Here is an 11565-nt window from a genome sequence, read left to right as displayed (position 1 = left end):
TTTTAATTTGTAATTGAATTTGTTTAATTTCTTATTGCCAAAGTACAATCTGACAATAATAATAGTATCAATTTCAATGGATGTTGTGAATATGAAGCAATATTGTACAGTAACATGTCATAAATATTCCAGAAATGTTAATTATTCAGTGCACAATTGGAAATTGTAGCAGCTGTTCATATTTTGTAATAATAAAATAATCAAATCTGTATTGAAAATGTAACTCCACCTCTCTTTTCTCTCCCTCTCTCACTCTCTCCCTCCTTTCTTCTCTGTTAGACTCATTCACACACACACATTAACACACACTCACACAAGCACACACCCATACACGCGCACACACACACACACACGAAACATATGCAATAAAATTGCCCTATGAAGACTAAATGAAAATAAAAATCTAAGATGCAAGCTTCACACAACAGTTCCAGATAGATGTATTTATTTATTTTTTAACTTACCTGAAAATGAAGATAAATACACCCAGTAAGGATGCAAAGATGAAGAGTGAATTCTAAACAGGGATGGGAAGCAACTTAGACCAGTCAAAGGAGAACCAGGAAGGAGCTCACCAGAAAGCCCTCCTAATATGATTCTCTTAGAAAACAAGGAGCAATTTAAGAAATTCCGCCTACATATGACCCTGGGGAAGCACATCTCTAGAGAAATAGTCAACTATTGAGTTATTTGTTTTGTTTTGTTTTATGACAAATTAGTACAAGTTTATTTTTCCCTTAGTTTATGTTATTCTGTATGGATCCCGGGGTCAAATGACAAAATTTGCTCTGAGTTTGCATCATACTAAAGCTGTCTGTGGGATTACTCAGTCTTCATATTCCAGTCCTGTGTTCTGTGCCACTTGGCTTTTCTAGTGAAAGATGAAGCAAGTGGAGAGCCCTATAGTTAAATGTATAGCTTACTAAAGCAGAAAGCAGCTATCTGCTTCAATTCCTTGTTTTATAATTTGGGAAAATAATAATAACTGATAAAAGAAAAATAATGCATTTATTGAATTTCATGCATCTGAGATACTGTGATCATTTAATTTAATTCTTATAACTGTCCCTTCAGGTAACTATTATTATTTCTATCTTCTGAAAAGAAACTGAAAGGTTGGCAGTTCAAATCCACCCAGAGTTGCCTCAGAAGAAAGTCCTGGTGATCTACTTCCAAAAAATCAGCTGTTGAAAACCACGTGATGAACTCTGACACACATGTGGCTGCCCTGAGTTAGAGCTGACTTCAGGGCAACTGGTCTTTGTTTGTTTGGTTTCATTTAGACTTCCATGCAGTTAAAAATTATAGTCTTTGTTAAATGCACAAAAATTAATATATCCAAATACAATCAAAAGCCAATTTTTTTTTCTCTGTGGTGATTTCCACTCTGCAACACTGAAGTGGTATTTAACACCCTCTTTCCCTTAAAGGATCCCTGGAGGCACAGTAGTTAATGGGTCAGCTGCTAACCAAAATTTCAGCAGTTCAAAACTACCACCCGAGCCTCTCCTTGGAAACCCTCTGGGACAGCTCTATCCTGTTCCACAGGGTCACTGTGAGTCAGAATTGACTCGATGGCAGTAGGTTTTTCCTTGAAGAGATCCAAGACTCTGTCTTCCTTTGTAAAGTCTAGTGTAATTGCCAACTCGACTACTTGCATCAGAAATTTTGGACAGGCAGTTATCAAGTGGAAGAGCTGTGTGCTTCGGGAGAATCTAGTTCAAAGTGCAATCATGCTTCACCTTGAATTCCAAGACCCACTCATTTATTTACACAAATTCAGCTACCAGAATGTAGTGCCTCTTAAAACGCTAATCAGAATCACAGCAAGAAAAAGAAGCATTTATCTACTATCACAAATAGGCTGAGACATGACCTTTGATATATATTAAAAATGGTTTGTATTCTCTTTTTTGTCCACTCTGTGCAAGTAACAGCCCTAAAGTGGACAGTGTTTTATTTGTTGCTCTCACTTTATGTAATCACTATGCCTCTGCAATAAGGTGTTTTAAAAAGATGCATCATCCAGAGTTCAGCTAGAAAAACAGAGCCAATAGTAAATACTGTGACAATAATGCGTTTATTCTAAAATTCGTTCTGTTGTACTTGGGGTCACCATGAGTTGAAGGCAACTCAACAGCAACTAATAACAACAACAGGGAACAAGATAAAACAAAAACACTGGTTGCTTGGGCAGAGGGGTGAATTCAAGGGTTGTTGAGAACCAATTTACCATCATCTTTAATGACTGTTATATTTGTGTACAACATGGTCATGTGGAGTCAAATGGACTTAAGCTGGTGAATGCATCAAGTTCAGTTATATCACCCCATGTTAAGAAACCTTTACATCTGATTCCTAACATCCTCATTTGTTGTTGTTGTTGTTAGGTGCCGTCGAGTCAGTTCCGACTCGTGGCAACTGTAGGTACAACAGAACTATGCGTCATCAAGACCTATGCTATCCTCACAATCATTGCTATGCTTGAGCCCATCATTTCAGCCACTGAGTCAATCATTCTCTTTGAGGGTCTTCCCCTTTTTTGTTGACTTTCTACTTTACCAAGCATGATGCTCTTCTCTTTCCTCATTACTGGGAACCCTGGTGGCATAGTGATTAAGTGCTGTGGCTACTAACCAAAGAGTTGGCAGTTCAAATTCGCCAGGTGCTCCTTGGAAACTCTATGGGGCAGTTCTACTCTGTCCTATAGGAGCAACCAATATTGTTTTCTATATATTCATATCCTGACATATCAATTGCAAGACCTGTATTGATTTTAAATGTTTTCCACTAAATATTCCTCTTGACTCACTGCAGCGTGACATTCTGTGTTCTTCAGAACTATTTCTGAGGCACAAACATTGATGTGGAGGGAAGTAATCTTGTGAAAAGGAATTTGGCTAGAAGTTCTTGATGGACACGTGTTTTCAGAAGTGAGTTAACTGAACCTTCGAATACTTGATAGGAAGTACACACGCATAGTGCTTGTGTTGTAATTTTTTTCAGTGTCTATTGCATGCCACCCCTACCCCCCCAATTGTTCAGATTCAGTCTTAACCTTCATTATCTCTGCCCCCAAGTTTTTGCACCTGGCACAGCAGTAAAAATGATTGACTTTTAACTAAAAGGTCAGAGCTTCTCCATGGGAGAAAGATGTGACAGTCTGCTTCCGTGGAGATTCTTGGAATCCTATGGGATAGCTAAGAGTGGTAATCTACTCGAAGGCACTGGGTTCTAGGCCACTGAAGGAACCCTATGGTGCAGTGGTTAAAGTGTAGGCTGCTAGCGAAAGGTCAGTGGTTCAAACCCACCAGCCACTCTGTGAGAGAAATGTAATGATTTACAGCCTAGGAAAACTTCTGGGGCAATTCTACTCTGTCCTACACAGTTGCTAGGAGTAGGAATAGACTTGAGAGCAGTGGGTTTGGTTTCTAGGTCACTGACTGCCTAGTTGCTCTTTCAGACTTGTCAGGCTACTGGCACAATTCACAAAACCTAAACAGAGAAAGGAAGTGAACTGTCGTTGGTGTAGAGGGCAGTCTGGAGTTATAAATTTAAGTATAGTGGAAGAGGAATAAGGTAGTAAGCTAAAATGGCATGCCCTCCCAATATAAACATGTTGGTTAGTTCATATGACAGCTCATTTGGTCCTAACGGAAATTCTTAAATAAGAGCTTCTGCAAAATACTGATCAAGTTGACTACTATGAAAGAGAGCACATAGACACATACATATGTACATATATATGTAACAATATATAAAAAAATACACATATGTAATTAGCATAGATAGTTTTTTCTTCATGAAAAATTCAGTCTTATTAAAATATGACTGAATTAAATTAAAATTCAGTCAATTAAAATATGACATTCCATTTTAGAAGCCCTTATAAAATAAATGATAAAGAAAATGAATAGGACTTGTAGCCTGACAAGGAACGTTATAGTTTTGTACCTTCACAATCAACTTCAGCTCATTTTCCCTCTAAATATTTACCATCTTTCAAATCAAAGCTTTTAGACAATATTGCAAAGAACCATAGGATGGGGCCTCAGTTATACAGAAATGATTTTTAATTTTAAAATCAGATATGAAATGCATGATAAAGAACAAATGAGCATGGTAGAAATACTAAAGGAGGGATCAGCTAGTTTCGACTACCACCAAACCCAAAAGGAATAAACAAAAAAGCACAAAGAGTAAAAGAAAGAATAACCACATCTCTCCTCAAAATATTCTGAAAGTGACCTGTTGAAACCTACCTAAGAAAACACATTCTATATTCCAGAACACCAATAAGGTGTCTTTACATTCTCGTAATCACTCTAAAAGCTGAGGTGATTGGTCAAGCCTCAGTGGCATCATCATCTGTACTCCCCCATTTTGTATTTTTGGCTGTTATTATTAAAAAACCTAGAATTCATTCATTCATCCCTTTTCACTAAGTACAGGTTATTGACATTAGTTACCTCAGTCAGTCTGTGGAAGCTTCACCTACATTCAGTGCCATCTGTCTTCCATTTGTATAAAGAAAAAGTGACTATAGAAATTTTTTCTCTCACTCCCCCCACCCCTCGTAATCACTAAAATCACATTAGTTTCTGTATATTTACCAATTCAGTTAATTTCATAAAGGTGGGAAATGCAATATTTGTTTTTTTTGTGATTGACTCAATCCGTTCAATGTAATGTCCTCTAGATTCCTCTACATTGTAAGATGTTCCGAGAACACATTTTTGTTTCTCACTGAGTAATACTCTGTTGTATGTACATACCACATTTGACTTATCCATTCATCCCTTGATGGCTACTTAGGTTGTCTTTTTTGCTATTGTAAATGGTTCTGCAATGAACATAGGTGTGCCTATGTCTGTTCATGTCACTTCTCTTAGACCCTTAGGGTATACATTTAGGAGTGAAATTGCTGGGTCTTATAGCAGCTGTAACTCTAGTTTCTTTTTTAATAAAATCAAATTTGTAACTTTTCCGTGAATCAAAGCCTAGATAGACTAGCTCCAACTTTTTTTTTTTTTTTTTTTTTTTTGACTCTATAATTGAGCAGAGGTTTTAGCTCTTCAGCAATCCTAACTCCATGGGGCATCTCTGTTCCAACTGGTCGCCTTGTGCACAGCTCATCACTGGTGTTCCATTTCCCAGGCAGGTGATTATCTCTGAGGTTGTAGCTTACCCTTAGTAGAGCTGCTGGCTTCAACACCCACTTACTCCCCCTAATTCTTCTCTCAACCCATTTGAAATCTGTGAATTTCCATCATTCTCCTGAAAGCTAAGATATACTTTTAAAAGCATTAAAAAAAACCCAAAATTATTATATCCTGTATATTTTTAAAATCTTTATTATATCTTGTATATTTATGTGTTTGTGAGTCAATAACTTGTATTATATGTAGTGTGCCATGCTGCTGGAAATAAAAGTCTTAGGTCTTTTACAGTAAAATAAATAATGGCAAACCTTTCTGCCGAGTTATATTTTAATTATCATTAACATGATTTTGTATATGTACCAGAATCAAAACCTGTTGCCACTGAGTCAATTCCGATTCATAGCTACCCTATAAGGCAGAGTAGAACTGCCTCACAGGGTTTCGAAGGCTGCACATCTTTACAGAAGCAGACTACAGCATCTTTCTCCTGTGGAGCAGCTGGTGGATGTGAACTGCTGACCTTTTGTTTAGTAGGTGAGCGCTGTGACACCAGAGCTCCCTGTATACGTCCATATAAACATAATTGAATATGTAACTATATAATTTAAACCATTATTATAAAACTAAAGCAAACTTATAAATTAAACAATCTTACAATGAAAAATTCAAAATAACATTAATGTAATGAAAAAAAGATTAATTTATCCCTTAATTCAATGGATTAATAGAGATGAACTATTTCGTTTAATCACTATGCTTGTTTCTGGAAGGAAATGAGCGAAAGCAAATGTGGGCTTTGTTCTCATGACATATATAAGCTGAGTATGTGAGATACAATAATGTACTAATCAGAAGGCTCATGAATGCAAAGCTGAACCTGTGATGAGTTCCCAAAGATAGTGACACAGGGAATTTTAATATTATATAATAATCATAATCATATCATATGCCTTAACTCAGAAAATGTTCTCTGATATATAAAGGATGAGGAAAAAACATTCTGGGCAGAGGGAAGAACACATGTGAAACCCAAAAGAATGATAAATAACGTTCCATGTTAAGGGAGTAAAAGAGGCCAGAGAGACTGGAGCTACTACTGGCGCAACATTTTGGGAGATATTGGAGAGACACCCAGAAACCAAGCCACACAGAATGTTGTTGCCTACATTACAATGTTCTGTCTTTATCCTAAGTGAAATACTAAAAGACTTGTTTTGTGGAAATTAAATCACTCCTTACAAAGTACAAGTGGTACTGAATATTATGGCCCAGTTTCTATTACGCACCAAATAATTCCACAACCCACGGTTCCTGTGTGAGAAGCCCCTAGGATGGGGGAAGATTGATGGCAAGGACCTTCCACTAGAGCCGACAGAGAAAGAAAGGCTTCCCCTGGAGATGATACCCTGAACTTGGCCTGCCTGCCCACTAGACTAGGAGTAAATAAATTTTTCTTTGTTAAAGCCATCCACTTGTGGTATTTCCGTTATAGCAACACTAGATGACTAAGACAGCATCTCTCTCTATATTTGTGTGTCCGTGTATATATGTCATTTCTGTGTGTGTGTATCATTGGGACCACCTAGGTCTACATAGTTGTAGGCCCCTATGTATATGTATATATACGTAGTTGCTGTTGAATCAGCTATTACTTTTGGCAACCCCATGTGTGTCATAGTAGAGCTGTGCACTAAAATTTTTGTACCAATTTACATTCTCGCCAGCAGTGTATAAGTGTTTCAACCTCTCCACAACCTCTCCAACATTCATTATTTTGTGTTTTTTGTATTAATGCTAACCTTGTTGGAGTGAGATGGTATCTCATTGTAGTTTTGATTTGCATTTCTCTAATGGCTAATGGGAAACCATAGTGCCATGGTGGTTAAGTGCTGCGACTGCTAACAAAGATGTCGGCAGTTCGAATCCACCAGGCGCTCCTTGGAAACTCTATGGGGCAGTTCTACTCTGTCTTATAGTGTCGCTATAAGTCGGCAGTGTTTTTTTTTTTTTTTTTTTTTTTAAATGGCTAATGATCCTGAGCATTTCCTCATGTATCTGTTAGCTGCCTGAATGTCTTTATTGGTAAAGTGCCTGTTCAGATGCTTTGTGCATTTTTTAATCTTGTAGATTTTAGAGATTAGACCCTGATCAGGTATGTCATAGCCAAAAAATTTTTCCCAGTCTGTAGGTTGTCTTTTTACTCTTTTGGTGATGTCTTGGGATGAATACAAGTGATTAATTTTTAGAAGTGTTCATTTATCTAGTTTATTTTCTGGTGTTTGTGCATTGTTGTGGTTTGTATTCTGTTTATGCCAAATATTAGGGCTCCTAGTGTTATCCTTATTTTTTCTTCCATCGTCTTTACTGATTTTGATTTTATATTTATGTCTTTGATCCATTTTAAGTTAGTCTTTGTGCACGGTGTGAGGTACGGGATTTTTTCTTTTTTTGTAGATGGATATCTAGCTATGCCAATACCATTTATTAAGGAGACTGGCATTTCCTCATTTAACAGACTTTGGGCTTTTGTCAAATATCAGCTGCTCCTAAGTAGATGAATTTACCTCTGGATTCTCAGTTCTGTTCCATTGGTCTATGTATCCGTTGTTGTACCAGTATCAGCCTGTTATGACCTCTGTGGAGGTATAATAGGTTCTAAAATCTGATAGTGTGAGGGCTTCCACTTTCTACCTCTGTGATGTTGATGAGGTGGGATTATTGGAATTTATGTTAATGAGATAGGGCTCAATCTGCAAAATTAAATTGTGTTTTATGTCAATCTATTCTGAGATATAAAAGAGAGAAAACATCAGAGAAATAGGGGGACATCCTACCACCAAGAATGTGGAAACCGGAGGAAAGCAGGTAATTTGTACCTGAGGTCCCTGCACTGAAAAGCTCCTAGGACAGGGGAAAATTGATGACAAGGACCTTCCCCTAGAGCTGACAGAAAGAGAAGCTGTTGCCTAGAGTTTGTACCATGCATTTGGACTTCCAGCCTCATCGACTGTGAGAGAATAAATGTCTCTTTGTTAAAGCCATCTGTTTGTGGTATTTCTGTTATAGCAGCACTAGATAACTAAGATACTACATATCTGAAAAAGTTCAATTTCTGTATTTGTAAACTATGTCTGGAGCACCTTTTCAACTAATTAATTTGTTTTTAATTGATCCTTGCCACTTAACTTCAATGCAAATGTGTCAATCTAGATTTTTGTTTCCCACTTTCAGTCTCTCTCTCTCTTTTTGTTCTTTTCAGTGCATTGAAAGTATCTTAAGTTTAATGTTCCCCTGTATTGGGCAATAACCTCCTGTCAAACAAATATCTGTGAAGCATAGAAGACAAAATGAACTCAATTTTATTTTGCTAAACATGTTCTGATGATTACTTTCTTCATGGCTTCTTTCACGTCTTTGTTCCTCAGACTGTAGATCATGGGATTCAGCATGGGGATCACCGTGGTATAAAACACAGCCACCATTTTCCCCTGCTCCACGGACTCCTCAGTGGGACGTCTGAGATACATGAAGATAAGAGTCCCATAAAATATGATGACAGCTGTCAGATGGGACCCACAGGTGGAGAAGGCCTTCCGCCTCCCTTCCACTGAACGCATCCGTAGAATGGCAATGAGAATGAACAGGTAAGAGATGATAATTATAGACAAAGAAAATGTAAAGGTAATGCCGGCAAGTATGATCATTGTGTATTCTTTTACATAGGTCCCAGCACAGGCCATTTTGATGAGGGGTGGATCTGCACAGTAGAAGTGGTTGATTTCAATTTTCCCACAGAAGTACAAGCCATAAGTCCATAATGTCGCTGCAACACTAGTCAGAAAGCCATATATGTACGGGAGTGAAATCAGTCGGAAACAGACAACCCTTGACATTTTGCTGCCATAGAGTAGAGGATTGCCAATGGCCATGCATCTGTCAAAGGCCATGACAGCAAGAATAAAAATTTCTACATAGGCAAGGGCAATAAAGAAAAAACACTGTACTAAACAACCAGAATAAGAAATCGTTTTTGTCTCTGACAAAAGGTTTTCCAACATTTTAGGGGTGACGTTAGAAGAAAACCAAACGTCAACAAATGACAAATGACTGAGGAAAAAGTACATGGGGCTGTTAAGCTGTGGACTGACTTTAATTAACATGATCATGCCAATATTGCCTACCATGGTGATAATATAGACCATGAGAAAAATGGTGAAGAAGAGAATTTGCCATTCCTGACGACTGGTTAATCCCAAAAGAATAAACTCTGTCACATCAGTGAAATTGAGCATTTTAACACTGCTAAGCCTTTTTTTTTTTTTTTTTTAAGCCTTAGATTAGTTACAAAGCTCTGTCATTATCTGAAAGAAATAAATGGGGAAAAAAATCAGGAATTGTTCATTTATTCAGTTATAGCTTAACTTATGTCCCCTTCATTGTCATCCTTATTAAATATCTGACTGTACTTTGTCATTTTTTTTCTTCAAATCTTTTTTGAGCACCTACTATGTAACACGCTCTCTGAAGGTCACTGTTTTAATAAATACACAAACTCTATTTCATTAGAATTATACAAAATATTGTGATTGAACATGGTAGTACTAATTATTTCAGCATCCTAATTTCCATGACTACTTCTTAAAAATCCCTTATTGCAATGCTGTTTGTTACTTTCATATTTTTAAGATATTAATGGAAAGTTGTAGACCTCTATTCAAGGGAACTCAGAAATCTCATTTACCTCTTGTTGCTTTTTTCATTTTAAGATTATTCTCCCTTATTAAAGATGGAAGGCAAGGAAAGAAATAATTTATCAGCCCTGAATGTCAGATAATCTAACCCCAAACCACCACTCATTTAAGTTGAAGGATAAACAATAGCCATCACCACCACGTATAAAAAGATGTGTCATGTATATGCATTTATACGTGGTGACCCCGTGTGTTACAGAGTAGAACTGCACTCCATAGTGTTTTCAAGACTGACTTTTTGTAAGCAGGTCACCAAACCTTTTTTCTGAGGTGCCTCTGGGTGAGTTTGAACCAATAACTTTTGATTAATAGTTGAACACTTAAGCATTTGTGCCACCCAGAGGCTCACATATTATGCATGTTCTGTGGATATGGGCTCCCCTCCACATCTTATATAAAATCATAATCCGCATGGATCTCTGATATCACAATGGTTAAATCACTCAGCTGCAAAACCAAAAGGTCAGTGTTTTGAACCCACCTCCTAGTCCGTGGGAGAAAGATGTGGCACTCTGCTTCCATAAAGATTTATAGCCTTGGAAGTTCTACTCTGTCCTACACGGTTGCTATGAGTGGGAATTGACTTGAAGGGAGTGGGTTTTGTTTGTTTGGTTTAGAAATAATCCACTGCTATCTTCCAGAGAGTCAAAAATAAATCAGAAAAGGAGATTAATGCCATTTTTAATGCAAGTATTTATGTAAATAAATACTTACAAAATGTGTGATATATTCTTACAGAGTTATAAACCAAAAAACCAGACCTGTTACCATTGAGTCGATTCCAACTCACAGCAACCCTATAGGACAGAGTAGAACTGATCCATAGGGTTTCCAAGGAGCGGTTGGTGGATTGGAACTGCCAAGCTCTTTAGCCACTGCACAACCTGGGCTCCTGCAAAGTTATAAAAAAATATATATAAATATTAAAAAAGTATATAAAAATATATAAAAAATATATAGTGGGCATAAATTGGGAAATGATTGACTATACTTGGGGACCCAGAGGAGTTCGGAAAGTTTCTTTAAAATTTTGTAAATGTGTTCTCAAATATAACCTGTATTCTGTGAATCATTTCCTAGAAGATTGTTTCTAAAATTATATTCCTAGGAAAACACTAGCACCTGGAGTGATGTTAATAGAAGTTATAGAGAAACACACACACACAGAAGTGTTTCTTAATAAGATAATAGTGAGAAATCTCCATGCTCTATCCAGCCTCTTAGAGATATGCATCCACCCTTGTAAAGTCAAATTATGATAAGTTCTGTGTGAAAGCATTCTGTTATATTAAGTCTACCCAGCATTTGCTTAATTTGAAAATTTTTAACACACACAGAGATTTCATAACCATCAACGAACATTTATGTTTTATAGAACAGAGACCAATTATATCCAATAAGAACCTTAAGCTGTTTTTTCAGCAGGGTAATGACTTTGTTGGAGATGAAATTTGTGTCATGCCCTCTAATGGCTAAATGTCATTTCCAGGACAGATGATCATTCCCAAGACCTTTGTTTCTATAGCCAGGATTAAACTTTGTTCAACCACAGTTTTGATGGATCCTGTACATAATTATCACTGAGCATTAACTAGGAGGAAACCCTGGTGGCATAATGGTTAAGTGCTATGGCTGCTAACCAAAAGGTCAGC

General features: G+C 37.1%; 1 protein-coding gene across 1 annotated transcript; it reads right to left on the bottom strand.

Moving 5' to 3' along the window:
• Positions 1-8066: 8066 nt before the first annotated feature.
• Positions 8067-9454, bottom strand: LOC135231852 (olfactory receptor 5M3-like). Its single transcript, XM_064289051.1, has one exon. The coding sequence runs from the start codon at positions 9452-9454 to the stop codon at positions 8522-8524; it is 933 nt and encodes a 310-aa protein (XP_064145121.1). The 3' UTR covers positions 8067-8521.
• Between the last annotated feature and the right edge of the window lie 2111 nt (positions 9455-11565).

Source organism: Loxodonta africana, chromosome 7 (assembly GCF_030014295.1).
Source record: "Loxodonta africana isolate mLoxAfr1 chromosome 7, mLoxAfr1.hap2, whole genome shotgun sequence".
NCBI classification, from domain to species: domain Eukaryota; kingdom Metazoa; phylum Chordata; class Mammalia; order Proboscidea; family Elephantidae; genus Loxodonta; species Loxodonta africana.
This window is presented reverse-complemented; position numbering and strand designations above follow the sequence as displayed.